This window comes from Hyperolius riggenbachi, chromosome 4, assembly GCF_040937935.1.
Source record: "Hyperolius riggenbachi isolate aHypRig1 chromosome 4, aHypRig1.pri, whole genome shotgun sequence".
NCBI classification, from domain to species: Eukaryota; Metazoa; Chordata; class Amphibia; order Anura; family Hyperoliidae; genus Hyperolius; species Hyperolius riggenbachi.
In genome coordinates, this window is record NC_090649.1 from 466913792 (window position 1) to 466929070 (window position 15279).

The 15279-nt window shown below is 49.8% G+C and overlaps 2 protein-coding genes across 2 annotated transcripts; both read right to left on the reverse strand.

Moving 5' to 3' along the window:
* Positions 1-8953: 8953 nt before the first annotated feature.
* On the reverse strand, positions 8954-9859 carry LOC137504864 (another transcription unit protein-like). The gene has a single exon (XM_068233458.1). It carries the CDS (start codon positions 9857-9859, stop codon positions 8954-8956), a length of 906 nt encoding a protein of 301 aa, XP_068089559.1.
* A 363-nt stretch (positions 9860-10222) lies between these two features.
* On the reverse strand, positions 10223-11479 carry LOC137504865 (serine/arginine repetitive matrix protein 2-like). Its single transcript, XM_068233459.1, has one exon. The coding sequence runs from the start codon at positions 11477-11479 to the stop codon at positions 10223-10225; it is 1257 nt and encodes a 418-aa protein (XP_068089560.1).
* Positions 11480-15279: the final 3800 nt, after the last annotated feature.

The following is a 15279-nucleotide window of genomic DNA, read 5'->3' on the forward strand; positions in this document are numbered from 1 at the left end:
CAAAAATTGAGCCGTGGAAAGGCCAACACCCACGTAGGGACTACTGCCTTACGAAGGCACCAGCAGAAAAGGCACATACTGCAATGGGAAGAGCACCTGAGCAGAAGCAGCACACAAAAGCAAAGCCACCCTCCTTCTCCTCTTCCTCCTTCAGGTGCAGTATCTTCAACCGCTTTCTCCCTTGCACCTTCCCATCACCCTCCTCCACTCCACCTCTGCCCTTGAGCGGTTCCTGCTCCTCTGCCACAGCAGCCAGGTGTTCGTGAAGGAAATCTTTGAGCAGAAAAAGCCAATTTCTGCCAGTCACCCCCTTGCCCGGCATCTGACAGCTGGCTTGGCGGAACTGTTAGCTCGCCAGCTGTTGCCACACAAGCTGGTGGACTCTGAGGCCCTCCATAAATTTGTGGCCATTGGGACACCATAGTGGAAGATTCCAGGCCGCAATTATTTCTCTAAAAAGGAGATACCCAAAAAGTTGAGAGGCAAGTGGTGTCATCTCTGGCATACAGCGTTGGGTCAAGGGTCCACCTGACCACGGATGCCTGGTCTGCCAAGCACGGTCAGGGCCGCTACATTACTTACACAGCCCATTGGGTCAATCTGGTGACCGATGGCAAGCAGGGAGTACTGTGCAGCGGACCAACTTGTGTGACACCTCCAAGGCTTGCAGGAAGGCCTCCTGCCACCTCCTCTCCTTCTCCTTCTACTCCTCTTGCTACATCCTCTTCGCTATCATCCTCCTCCTCCTCCTTGGCCGAGCGGCAGTTCAACTCTACTGGTGCTGCGATCTCCTCTCCAGCTACACAGCCCCTTCTCCCCAGGGCCTATGCTGCATGCCAGGTATGACGGTGTCAGGCCATCTTAGACATGTCTTGCCTCAAAGCGGAGAGTCACACTGGACCAGCTCTTCTGGCTGTTCTTAACAGGTGGATCAGTGGCTGACCCCGCACCAGCTGCAGATCAGCAACGTGGTGTGTGACAACGGCCAGTGGCGGACATACGGCCGTGCAGGCCGTGCCGCCGCACGAGGGCCCCTGAAGTTCCGTTTTCTTCAGGGGCCCATTAAGTATTTTTTTTTTTATTTATTTTTTATTATTTTATTCCCCGGGGGGCCCCCCGATTCCTATCCTCCCTCCCTCCCTCACCTCGGGGGGCCCCCCTCCCGAAATGCGCGGCGGGAGAGCGAGCGAGCGAGCGGCAAATGCAGGAAGTCTTCAGGGCTCTCCAGGCATCCGCTAGAGGCCCAGCCGCTTAGTCTCCAATATATATTGGAGACTCAGCGGCTGGGCCTCTAGCGGATGCCTGGAGAGCCCTGAAGACTTCCTGCATTTGCCGCTCGCTCTCCCGCCGCGCATATCGGGAGGGGGCCCCCCGAGGTGAGGAAGGAAGGGAGGGAGGGAGGATAGGAGTCGGGCCCCCCACCCGGATAGCTACCCACCCGGCTACCTAACCACCTACCCACCCGGCTACCTACCTACCCACCCACCAGGCTTCCTACCTACCCACCCGACTACCTAACTACCCACCAGGCTTCCTACCTACCTACCCACCCGGCTACCTACCCACCCACCAGGCTTCCTACCTAACCACCCACCCAACTACCTAACCACCCACCCGGCTACCTACCCACCCGGCTACCTATCCACCCACCAGGCTTCCTACCTAACCACCCACCCAACTACCTAACCACCCACCCGGCTACCTACCCACCCGGCTACCTACCCACCCGGCTACCTACCTACCTACCCACCCGGCTACCTACCTACCTAACCACCCACCCGGCTACCTACCTAACCACCCACCCGGCTACCTACCTAACCACCCACCCGGCTACCTACCGGGCTAGTTACCAACCCACCCACCAGGCTACCTACCCACCCACCCGGCTACCCACCCACCCACCAGGCTACCTACCTACCTACCCACCCGGCTACCTACCTAACCACCCACCCGGCTACCTACCTAACCACCCACCCGGCTACCTACCGGGCTAGTTACCAACCCACCCACCAGGCTACCTACCCACCCACCAGGCTACCTACCTACCCACCCACCCACCAGGCTACCTACCCACCCACCAGGCTTCCTACCTACCCACCCGGCTACCTACCTAACCACCCACCCGGCTACCTACCTACCCACCCACCCGGCTACCCACCCACCAGGCTTCCTACCTACCTACCCGCCCGGCTACCTACCTAACCACCCACCCGGCTACCTACCTAACCACCCACCAGGCTACCTACCCACCCACCAGGCTACCTACCTAACCACCCACCCGGCTACCTACCTAACCACCCACCCGGCTACCTACCTAACCACCCACCCGGCTACCTACCGGGCTAGTTACCAACCCACCCACCAGGCTACCTACCTACCCACCCACCAGGCTACCTACCTAACCACCCACCCGGCTACCTACCGGGCTAGTTACCAACCCACCCACCAGGCTACCTACCTACCCACCCACCGGGCTACCTACCTACCTACCGGGCTAGTTACCCACCCACCCACCAGGCTACCTACCCACCCACCCACCCACTCACCCACCCACTAGGCTACCTATCCACCCAACCACCCATGGGAGCTGCGCGCCGGATGGAGGCTGGGACAGGAGGTCTGCTGCTGCAGGTGAGTAAATGTTTTTGTTTTATTTATATTAGCAGGTGTATGTTCTGGGCAGGTCTGCCACATGATTGCATGTATTTTCTGGGCATATCTGCCGACATGATTGCACGTATTTTCTGGGCATATCTGCCGACTTGTTTGCACGTATTTTCTGGGCATATCTGCCGACTTGATTGCATGTATTTTCTGGGCATATCTGCCGACTTGTTTGCACGTATTTTCTGGGCATATCTGCCGACTTGATTGCATGTATTTTCTGGGCATATCTGCCGACTTGATTGCACGTATTTTCTGGGCATATCTCCCGACATGATTGCACGTATTTTCTGGGCATATCTGCCGACATGATTGCACGTATTTTCTGGGCATATATGTGTATTTTCTTGAGAAAACCTGCACGATTATGTGAATTTTCTGGGGAAAGGGTCACCAAAACTTGGGCCCACTGTCTTTGCGTTACACTTTTCAAGGGAACCTGAGGTGAGAATAATATTGAGGCTGACATATTTCTCTCCTTTTAAGCAATACCAGTTGCCTGGCTGCCGTGCTGGTCCTCTGCCTCTTATTCTTTCAACCATAGACCCTGAACAAGCATGCAGCAGGTCAGGGGTTTCTGACAATATTGTCAGAACTGAGAAGATTAGCTGCATGCTTGTTGCTGGTGTAATTCAGTTTATTACTGCAGCCAAATAGATCAGCAGGGCCGCCAGGCAACTAGTATTGTTTAAAAGGAAATAAACCCTCACCCCGGGTTCGCTTTAAGTTACAGTTAGCTCCGCCCTCATCCGGTCATTGCCACGCCCATTTTTTGCCGGTTCTATCCACTATTTTTTGCCGCGGCGCGCTTCACGCGCCGCAGGTTGTAGCCACGCCCATATTTTGCCGCGGCGCGCTACGCGCGCCGCAGGTCATAGGGGTCCCACAATTACAATTTTGCACAGGGGCCCACTACTGGCTGTGTCCGCCACTGACAACGGCAGCAATCTCCTTTCCGCGTTGAATTTGGGAAAGCTGACACATGTACCCTGCATGGTACATGGGCTGAATCTAGTCATTCAAAGATTTGTGTCAAAGTACCTCAGGCTTAGAGAACGTCCTGAAGTAGGCCAGGAAGTTGTGTGGGCATTTATGGCGGTCTTACACGCAGGGACGGATCTAGGGGGGGGCAAGCGGGTATCTTGCCCCAGGCGCAGTTTGTTGAATTCTTAAAAAGGCGGCAAAATGAATGGCAGTTTAGGCGCAAAACCTGACCTTTAGGCGCCAAAACCTGACCTTGCCCCAGGCGCAACTTGGTCTTGATCCGTCCCTGCTTACACGGCCATGGCATGCTTTGCGGACATTCAGGGGAGAAACAACTTCCCGGTGAGACGCTTGATATGTGATAGCCCGACTCGCTGGAATTCGACCCTGCTCATGTTCTCTCGCCTGTTAGAACAGGAGAAAGCCGTCACCCAGTACCTCTACACTTACAGTAAAAGGACACAATCTGGGGAGATGGTGATGTTCTGGCTCAACAACTGGACACTGATGCAAAATGCATGCAGGCTCATGCAGCCATTTGAGGAGGTGACCAACCTGGTGAGTGACAGTGAAGGCGCCATCAGCGGCTTGATCCCATACACTTACTTCCTGGAGCGAGCCGTGTGTAGAGTGGTGGATCAAGCTGTGGAGGAGCGTGAACAGGAACAGTTATGGGAGGAACAGTTGTGGGAGCAATTTTCATCAGAACCAGATGGTTCCTCAACACCTGCGGCAGCACAGAGGAAGGAGGAGGAGGAAGAGTCGTGTGGGGAATAGGAGTCAGACTCGGATGATGAGGAAGGTGTTTCTTTGGAGGAGGAGGAGGTGGCAGAAGAAGGACAACTGCAGCAGGCATCGCAGGGGGCTTGTGCTGCTCAACGTTCCTGTGGTATTGTTCGTGTCTGGGGGGAGGAGGAGGACTTACCTGATGTCACTGAGGAAGAGCAAGAGGAGATGGATAGTCTGTCTGGATCCAACTTTGTGCAGATGGCGTCTTTCATGCTGTCCAGCCTGTTGAGGGACCCCCGTATAAAAAAACTCAAGGGGAATGAGCTGTACTGGGTGGCCACGCTACTAGACCCTCAGTATAGGCACAAAGTGGCGGACATGTTACCAACTCACCTGAAGGCAGAAAGGATGCAGCACATGCAGAACAAGCTGGCAACTATGCTTTACAATGCGTTTAAGGGTGATGTCACAGCACAACGCAATAAAGGTACCACTGCTAGTAATCCTCCTCCCATGTCCACGCAGGCAAGGACAGGATGCTCCAGCGATCTCATGGTGATGTCGGACATGCGGACATTCTTTAGTCCAACGCCTCGCCTTAGCCCTTCCGGATCCACCCTCCACCAACGCCTGGACCGGCAAGTAGCCGACTACCTGGCCTTAAGTGTGGATGTAGACACTGTGAGCAGCGATTAACCCTTGGACTACTGGGTGCGCAGGCTTGACCTGTGGCCAGAGCTGTCCTAATTTGCCATCCAACTTCTGTTTTGCCCTGCCTCAAGCGTCCTGTCAGAAAGGACCTTCAGCGCAGCTGGAGGCATTGTCACTGAGAAGAGAAGTCGCCTAAGTCACAAAAGTGTTCAGTACCTCACCTTTATCAAAATTAATGAGGCATGGATCCCGGAGGGCTACTGCCCGCCTGAAGACTAGGTCAGTCCCCACACACAGCATCTCTGCCTGCACGCTGTGTGACTGTCTGCCCAAAGATTAAGTCAGTCCCCACACACAGCATCTCTGCCTGCAGGCCGCTTGCCTTCTCCGCCGCAACCAACAGGGTCCAGGACTCCAGGTGGATTCCTGAATTTTTAAGGTCATTGCTTCATTGTGGACAGACCAAATTTGATCAGCTGCACAATCACTGTTCTGTCATTCAGCTACCTCAGCCCGGCGACCATATGGGCTGGAAAGCCGCCATCACCTGCACACTCGCCATGGTGCGCACCAGTCCAGCACGGCCGTCACTACGCAAACAGCTGTTTGCGGTGCGTTACACAGTGAGTTTGGTGTGTCAGTTTGAAGCAGTACTCTAATTACACTCCCTGATTGATATATACACACGCAAGATGTTTTAAAGCACTTAAGGCCTGCAATTTAGCATTCAATGTGATTTCTGCCCTTAAAACACTGCTTTGCGTCAAATCCAGATTTTTTCCCCGGGATTTTTGGCGTGTATCCCACTCCGCCATCCCCCCCTCCAGGTGTTAGACCCCTTGAAACATGTTTTTTCCCATTGAAGTCTATTGCGGTTCACGAAAGTTTGCGTGAATCGAACAATTGGCGAAGGTCCGCGAACCTAAAATTGGAGGTTCGGGTCGTCTCTAATCTTTACTTTTTAATTAAAAACGTATTTAAAAACGCAAGAAAAATGCAATGCATATGCGTTACCATAGACATTCATTATGTGCGTTTTGGCAGCCAGCATGCATATGATGCAACACTACCAGCGTTTGCGGAACGCATTCTGTAGAAACGCAGTGAAACGCAGCTTCTTCTGCATCCCATAGACTAACATTGCTGCATAAAACGCAGCATTTCCCGCTACGCTAGCGTTTCTGCTATGTGTGCTCCCAGTCTGAATCTCCAGCACTGAAAGTCCCAGCACTGACAGCCTGTCAGTTCTTCCTACACACTGCAGTGCTTACCAGGCATATCAGCAGAGCGATAACCGGGCCAACCAAGAGCAGATGGCAGATGGGAAGAGGTCTGAGACTTGCCATTAATATCACATTCCTCATTGCCTAGACCTGTCAGGAGTATTTCATATGCATTTATCCCACGCTGACTTCAGAGCCTTGCCGCTGCATCCATCTCTTTTCATCTGTGAGCCTCGGTGCTGCTTATAGTGGATTCCTTTATCCCGCAAAGGCTTCATCTCATCCTTCCTGCTAAATAAAGTATCATCAGATCCAGGCGAAGGATATCACACGTTATACAAGTTATCACACCTTATCAACGATATATATACTAAACTGAGCACCAATAAATGTGTGCATCTGAGTGCACCTCTAAATGGTTCCGTGGCTATTGTTAATATAACCATGAACCCCAAAAGAAAGAACAAAAGCCACATAATGCCCAGGGCCGGATTTAGGCCAAGGCCATCTAGGCAATGGCCTAGGGCACCACAGGAGCAAGGGCACCACAGCAGCAGTATAAACTGGTGCAGCATTTGCAAGCTTGCAATGCAAGGAGATCAGGCGAACGCCTGACTGCGATACTCTGCTACTAGTCGCCTGTGCAGCAGCCATCTTGCTCTCTGTGCACGTTTGCATTGGGGCCGGCTATGGACTGGAGCATTGGAGATGGAATGTATAGGAAGCTTCTGCACTGGAGACGAGTTGAGAAATGAGTGACACTGATGGCTGCTGCGGTGTAAAGGTGAGCTGGCTACCTATGCTGAAAGGGGAGGGGGGGAGGGATTAAGGGAGTAATCTGGCTACCTATACTGGAGGGAAAGGGGGGAGGGCTCATCAGGCTATCTATACTAGGGGAAAGTGGGAAGGTTTATCTTGCTACCTATACAGAAGGGGGGCGGCTGGTGACAGTGGCCTTGGGCGGTAAAAAGTACAAATCCGGCCCTGATAATGCCTGTGACTGTGAGAACCTATAATTAGAGTAAATGTATCACAATACAGTAATCTCCAATGAAAAAATGTAATTTTATTAAAAGTTCATACTAAACATAAAAACAACTAAAACTTTTTAAAATCTCCCAGATACGACCAATTATAATTGTGTCACTCCCTCTCCGAATAGAGCTGCATAACAATGGTATATATATATATATATATATATAAATTAATACTATCTCATCACCAATCGTAAGGATGACACAAAGTGAAAAAATATATATAAACCTACAAACTTATGTACCTATATCAATAACAAAGTGCTCCGTGCTGTAAACATAAGTGAAATCACTATATATACCATTGTTATGCAGCTCTATTCAGAGAGGGAGTGACACAATTGTAATTGGTCGTATCTGGGAGATTTTAAAATGTTTTAATTGTTTTTATGTTTAGTATGAGCTTTCAATAAAATTACATTTTTTCTTTGGAGATTACTGTGTTGTGATACATTTACTCTAATTATAGGTTCTCACAGGCATTATGTGGCTTTTGTTCTTTCTTTTGGGGTTCCCCTTATCAAAGATACCACACGTTATCAAAAGTTATCACACCTTATCAAAGTTATCACACGTTATCACACTTTATCAAAGATACCACACGTTATCAAAAGTTATCACACCTTATCAAAGTTATCACACGTTATCAAAAGTTATCACACCTTATCAAAGTTATCACACGTTATCAAAAGTTATCACACCTTATCAAAGATACCACACGTTATCAAAAGTTATCACACCTTATCAAAGTTATCACACGTTATCAAAAGTTATCACACCTTATCAAAGATATCACACGTTATAAACGTTATCAAAGTTAACACGCCCTATCAGAGTAGCATAGCAAGCGCTACGAACTCACAGGGGCTCAGGGCAGGACGAGTGCCATTGCCAATTAGCAGGCATACGTTCGTAGCACTCGCTATGATACTCTGATAAGGCGTGTTAACATGTGATAACTTATGATAACGTGTGCTATCTTTGATAAGGTGTGATATTTGTCTTACCACGGTTTAGTGAATCAAGCCCCTGAAGTGAGTTTTCTCTCTTAACCAGTTAATATTGTAGTAACAGTATATCAACACCCCCAGAGACTTGATCTTAGCTCCAGGGGTGTAGATATACGTATCTTGCCTGGATCGCCGCAGCGCACGCACACAGATCAATGAATGGTAACACAGTTCCCATTTACCAATCTACATGGCTGCTGTGATCCATGATCAGCAGCATGGTCATTGACAAAAGAGAAAGTAACGCATACATACATTACTGTAACTTCCAGCGGCTTTCTGATGTGTCACCTGACCCGCGTCAAGTCACGTGACATGCCGAGAGCCGTGCACGGATGCCGTAAAGCCGCTAGGAGCTACAGGGAGTTTTGAAGATGTCGCTGGAGGCTTGGTGAGTATTTTATGGCCAGCAACCACCCTCCCCCTCAAAAAACCCAACCAAACAAAAACCAGTCCCTGTTATCCCCTCAGGCATGCTGGTTAGTTTAACCTTCCAGTTGCCTGAGTTCCGGATAAAGAAGACTTTGCTGTATACCGGTTTTTTTTGCCACAATTTTTTTTTACAAGAAACACACGGGTCCAGTTTTGCATACTCAAGCAGCCTTAAAGTCACAGTCCTGCTCTCCCAATTCCATCCTGTGTTCCGCTCCATGTTTTCTCACCTTGGAGAGCCTGTGTTCTGCTCCTTGTTTTCTTGGCTTGGGAGAGCCTGTGTTCGGCTCCTTGTTTTCTTGGCTTGGGAGAGCCTGTGTTCTGCTCCTTGTTTTCTCGGCTTGGGAGAACCCGTGTTCCGCTTTTTGTTTTCTCGGCTTGGGAGAGCCCGTGTTCCGCTCCTTGTTTTCAAGGCTTGGGAGAGCCCGTGTTCCGCTCCTTGTTTTCTCGGCTTGGGAGAGCACGTGTTCCGCTCCTTTCTTTCTCGGCTTGGGAGAGCCCATGTTCCACTCCTTTCTTTCTCAGCCTGGGTGAGCCTGTGTTCTGCTCCTTGTTTTCTCAGCTTCGGAGAGCCCGTTCTCCGCTCCTTGTTTTCTCGGCCTGGGTGAGCCTGTGCTACTCTCCTTGTTTCCCTCCTAGCTTTCTCGGCTTGGGAGAGCCTGTGTTCCGCTCCTTGTTTTCTCAGCTTCGGAGAGCCCGTGTTCCGCTCTTTGCTTTCTCGACTTGGGAAAGCCCATGCTCCGTTCTTTGTTTTCTCGGCTTGGGAGAGCCCATGTTCCGCTCCTTGTTTTCTCAGCTTCGGAGAGTCCATGTTCCACTCTTTGCTTTCTCGACTTGGGACAGCCCGTGCTCTGCTCCTTGTTTTCTCAGCTTGGGAGAGCCTGTGCTCCGCTCCTTGTTTTCTCATCTTGGGAGAGCCCGTGTTCCGCTCCTTGTTTTCTCGGCTTGGGAGAGCACGTGTTCCGCTCCTTGCTTTCTTGGCTTGGGAGAGCCCATGTTCCGCTCCTTGTTTTCTTGGCTTGGGAGAGCCTGTGTTCCACTCCTTGCTTTCTTGACTTGGGAGAGCCCATGTTCCGCTCCTTGTTTTGACGGCTTGGGAGAACTTATGTTCCGCTCCTTGCTTTCTCGGCATGGTAGAACCCGTGTTCCGCTTCTTGCTTTCTCGGTATGGGAGAACCCGTGTTCCACTTCTTGTTTTCTCGGCTTGGGAGAACCCGCGTTCCGCTCCTTGTTATCCCGCCTTGGGAGAGCCTGTGTTCCGCTCCTTGCTTTCTTGACTTGGGAGAGCCCATGTTCCACTCCTTGTTTTGACGGCTTGGGAGAACTTATGTCCCGCTCCTTGCTTTCTCGGCATGGGAGAACCCGTCTTCTGCTTCTTGTGTTCTCAGCTTGGGAGAACCCGTGTTCCGCTCTTTGTTTTCTCGGCTTGGGAGAACCCGTGTTCCGCTCCTTGCTTTCTCGTCTTGGGAGAACCTGTGTTCCGCTCCTTGCTTTCTCAGCTTGGGAGAACCCGTGTTCCGCTCCTTGTTTTCTCGGCTTGGGAGAACCCGTGTTCCGCTCCTTGCTTTCTCGGGTTGGGAGAACCCGTGTTCCGCTCCTTGCTTTCTCGGCTTGGGAGAACCCGTGTTCCGCTCCTTGCTTTCTCAGCTTGGGAGAACCCGTGTTCCGCTCTTTGTTTTCTCAGCTTCGGAGAGTCCATGTTCCACTCTTTGCTTTCTCGACTTGGGAGAACCCGTGCTCTGCTCCTTGTTTTCTCAGCTTGTGAGAGCCTGTGCTCCGCTCCTTGTTTTCTCATCTTGGGAGAGCCTGTGTTCCACTCCTTGTTTTCTCGGCTTGGGAGAGCCCGTGTTCTACTTCTTGTTTTGACGGCTTGGGAGAACTTGTGTTCCGCTCCTTGCTTTCTTGGCTTGGGAGAGCCTGTGTTCCGCTCCTTGTTTTCTTGGCTTGGGAGAGCCTGTGTTCCACTCCTTGCTTTCTTGACTTGGGAGAGCCCATGTTCCGCTCCTTGTTTTGACGGCTTGGGAGAACTTATGTTCCGCTCCTTGCTTTCTCGGCATGGGAGAACCCGTGTTCCGCTTCTTGCTTTCTCGGCATGGGAGAACCCGTGTTCCGCTTCTTGTTTTCTCGGCTTGGGAGAACCCGCGTTCCGCTCCTTGTTTTCTCGGCTTGGGAGAGCCTGTGTTCCGCTCCTTGCTTTCTGGACTTGGGAGAGCCCATGTTCCACTCCTTGTTTTGACGGCTTGGGAGAACTTATGTCCCGCTCCTTGCTTTCTCGGCATGGGAGAACCCGTCTTCTGCTTCTTGTGTTCTCAGCTTGGGAGAACCCGTGTTCCGCTCTTTGTTTTCTCAGCTTGGGAGAACCCGTGTTCCGCTCCTTGTTTTCTCGGCTTGGGAGAACCCGTGTTCCGCTCCTTGCTTTCTCGTCTTGGGAGAACCCGTGTTCCGCTCCTTGCTTTCTCAGCTTGGGAGAACCCGTGTTCCGCTCCTTGTTTTCTCGGCTTGGGAGAACCCGTGTTCCGCTCCTTGCTTTCTCGGCTTGGGAGAACCCGTGTTCCGCTCCTTGCTTTCTCGGCTTGGGAGAACCCGTGTTCCGCTCCTTGCTTTCTCGGCTTGGGAGAACCCGTGTTCCGCTCCTTGCTTTCTCAGCTTGGGAGAACCCGTGTTCCGCTCTTTGTTTTCTCAGCTTGGGAGAACCCGTGTTCCGCTCCTTGTTTTCTCGGCTTTGGAGAGATGTTATTTTGTTTCGCCTCATTGAATATCTAACTCTGCTGAACATTATTCACTTGACATTTGTCATCTTGTTAACAGCTATGGAAGCAAACGTATCATTTTACTAATTAGCTGCGGCGTTCGGGGGTAAAGCGCTTGTTCAGCGGAACGCCATTCCATTGTCAATTCAATTTTGATTTGCAACGATAAAATAATTTACTGTGGCAAATGTAATTAAAGCGTCTCAAATGCAGCAAAATGCCAACTGATATTTAGTGTCTGATCTTATTAACCTGCGGGGTGAATGCAGATTGTCTGGCTGGAATACCAACGCTGGTCTGTTATTCTTTGTAGAAGGAGGAGGGAGTAGTCTGTGTCTCTTATTCTTACACACAGGGGCGGTTCTTCCATGAGGCAACATGAGTCACATGCTTAAGGGCGGCAACAATTAGAGGGTGGCAAGAGGTTGCTCCTCTCTCCGAATGTCCCTATCCTCACACTCCCCGTTTCCCCCTCCCTAGATGCGTGGTGCTGCTTCACTCACCTGCTCCCAGGGTTCTAGGCAATTGGATCTCCATCTGTCTCTCCAAGGTCCTGTATCCATGGCTACAGTGGTGCTTCATGTGTCCTGTTACGTGCTGCCGGGTCACATGAGACGCTGCTGTAGTCAGAGAGGAATGCAAATGTGATCAGCACCCACGGCTTCAAAAAGGAGATAAGATGGAGTGGTAGTGCTATGACCATCCGTCACTAAGTACCCCTTGGACGGCAGCAAACGTTCCAAAAGAAAGTGGTCAGCACCTCCAAAAGAATAGCTCTTTTACATATAAAACATAGCTCTTTATTCAAAAAAGATTAAAATCCATAAAAATAGATGGACAGCATATGGGGCTGAGTTCCAGCGACAGCCCGCTGTTTCAGACTTCACAGCCTTTCTTCAGGCTGGACACACCCACACTAAATCATATTCACCACACACCATCTTTTATACCCGCCTCTCACCACACAGACCAATCACATGAGACCGTGCCATGGAGGACCTGATGGGAGGCTGCCAAGGTTTAGAATGGACCAATGGGATCATGGAGTATAGATCCACCGTGCAGAACCAGGTACGCACCAGTAAGATCTCTCCGCCCCAAAATAGTGCACGATTCATTTGCTCATCACAGCGCTTAATAGCACCTAAAAACGGTGCTCAGCGCCCCAGAGTCATTGCCACAGTGTCACCCCTAATAGGGCATACATTTCCCCATCGGTCCATAAAACTAAATAAACAAGCGTTATTTATCTCTATATCTCCTCCACACAAAAGACTTTTGTGTGGAGGAGATATAGAGATAAATAACGCTTGTTTATTTTTAGGTGCTATTAAGCGCTGTGATGAGCAAATTAATCGTGCACTATTTAGGGGCGGAGGGATCTTACTGGTGCGTACTTGGTTCTGCACGGTGGATCTATACTCCATGATCCCAATGGTCCATTCTAAACCTCAGGGCCGTTTTTGGGGACTGGAGGGATCCAGCATGAGGGGAGAGCTTGGTAGCACGCCGGTGGGGAAGGGGGAAGGATGGTTCCCCCCCCCCCTCCCCTCGGGCTCTCTCCTCCAACGTTGAATAGTGTGTGTGTGGGCAGCGGCAAATACATACCTTCCTTGCATTCCACCGATGTTCCTCTCTCTAGCTTCTGACGCGACTTCCTGTATAAACAGGAAGGTATGTATCTGCCAGTGCCCGCCGCCTGTATACACACACTATTCAACGCTAGAGAGGAGCGCAGAGGGGAGAGCCCGAGGTGAGGGAGGGGGGACCCTCCCCGCCGACACGCTACCAAGCTCTCCATGCAGCGACCCCTCCAGCCCCCAAAAACGGCCCTGAGTGGGCCCGGAGGGAGGGCCCGCTCAGAATTGAATGGGGGCTCGGCGGTTCCTAGTTATGCCCGTTTGGGAGCCATCTACAAATTAGGCAGGGGGCTCTGTCCCAGACCACCAATCACGGCCACTCACTGCTCCCTTATTAATTGAAGCCGATGGTCTTGAGGGCCGGACCACACGCCCCTATTTTTATGAGGTGGAACATGTTGGGTTGCGGTGGGGTGATGTGTTAGCATTTTAACATGGATTTTGTCTGAAATAGAGGGTAGATCTTACTATATGAGCAGTATATGAGCGCTTAAAAGGTCTTGAGATTGTAGTAACCCCCTCCTCAGAATTGAAAACTAATAATGGATTTGTAGGCAAACCAATCATTTATATTTATAAATAATAAAAGCTATGTTTTAATGTTCCATTTTCTCTTGTTCGGGTTTACTAATGTGGTTTTGCAAATTGCAGTAGAAGGATTTTTTTAAGGGAATCTGAAGTGAAAATAAACTTCTGAGATAATGAATTGTATGTGTGGTACAGCTAAGAAATAGAACATTAGCAGCAACGAAAAGAGTATCATAATATCTCCAGTACATGAAGAGTTAACTTCAGTTGTTATCTTTGCAAAAGGGCTTGTCTGAGCTCCTCCACCCAACTTGGGTTAAAGACAGTCCTGTTTTCTGCAGCACTTACACATCAAAGAAACAGTCAGAGACAGGTTGGGATAAGGTTTTACTGCAGGGGAGTTCAAAGGGTCATTAGCTCTGCTCTGTTTCATCGATTAAAATACAGCGTGTAGTTTGTAAACTGCAAATATGACAGATTGATGCAATGTTATAGAAGAAAATCTATATAACTGAAAAAATATGAGACTCTTATCTTTGCTACTAATGTTCTATTCATTGTCCGTACTACACATATAATTCATTATATCATAATTTTTTTTTCCACTTCAGTGTCACTTTAAATCCCACAAAGCCTTCAACAGCACTAATATATACTCAACACATTTTTATAGTGGAAATGTAATTTCCCTTTAAAGTTGAACAGGATGTTTCTAGTTCCTGTTACATCACCTCTCCTCTAATTTTTTGGAAACGGTCCCGTTCAGCCTCAGGCGAAGCGATGTCTTTTCTGTAGTCAGCAGGTAGCAGCGCCTCCCCCCCTCCCCCCAAGAGTCCATTTAAATATTGGATTCTCATGTTTAACCCCAGTGTACCTATTATCCTGAACACACTCTCTCGCAACGCCATCATTCATCACCGGACGTCTCCTGTGCTTCATTTAGAGGGAAACGGCTCAGATCCTGGCCCCGAGCCCGCCATTACCTATTCCCCCGCCACCTTGTGACTTAGATCAACGTGATGCGTTTTTCCTCCTAAATATAGGACTTGATGTTCAGCCAGTGTTGTCAGATCCCTGACAGGTAGTTGTGGGACGTCGGCGTTCTAAGGCCAGACTCTCCTTTGTCTGGGGAACGTATGCTTTCACCACGGGCTCAATGAAGACCTCGTTCCTGCGCACAATAATCCAATCATCACTCGCAACTAATAAAACGATGGGAGAGCTTGAGCTCCGGCCAAGGCAAATATGAAAAAAAAACAAACGTGATAGACTAAATGATGACATCACACGACGGTCTGCTGCCAACTGAGCTGATGAAACATATGGTTTGGCGATCTGACAAAAAGGGGATGAATGTAGTGAGGATATAAATGGTTTATATATATATATATATATATATATATATATATATATATATATATATATATATATAATGCCATTAACTCTTTAGCAGCTTCAAAGGAATTATCTTGCTTGAGATAAGAGCGCTGCCTTTGACCTCAGCCAGGAGAACTCCTTGTGCTGTAAATTCTTGGAATGCTTTGATGTCTCTCTGCTAGCAGAAAATATATATACTGAAAGCAGAAGTCCTCTGTTATTGTCTCACACTGCCCCCTAGTGACAAGTGGCCATAG

Excerpts from the sequence above, each read along its gene's own strand:
- LOC137504864 (XM_068233458.1), bottom strand. The coding sequence starts at position 9,859 with ATGCCGAGAAAGCAAGGAGCGGAACATAAGTTCTCCCAAGCCGTCAAA.
- LOC137504865 (XM_068233459.1), bottom strand. The coding sequence starts at position 11,479 with ATGAGGCGAAACAAAATAACATCTCTCCAAAGCCGAGAAAACAAGGAG.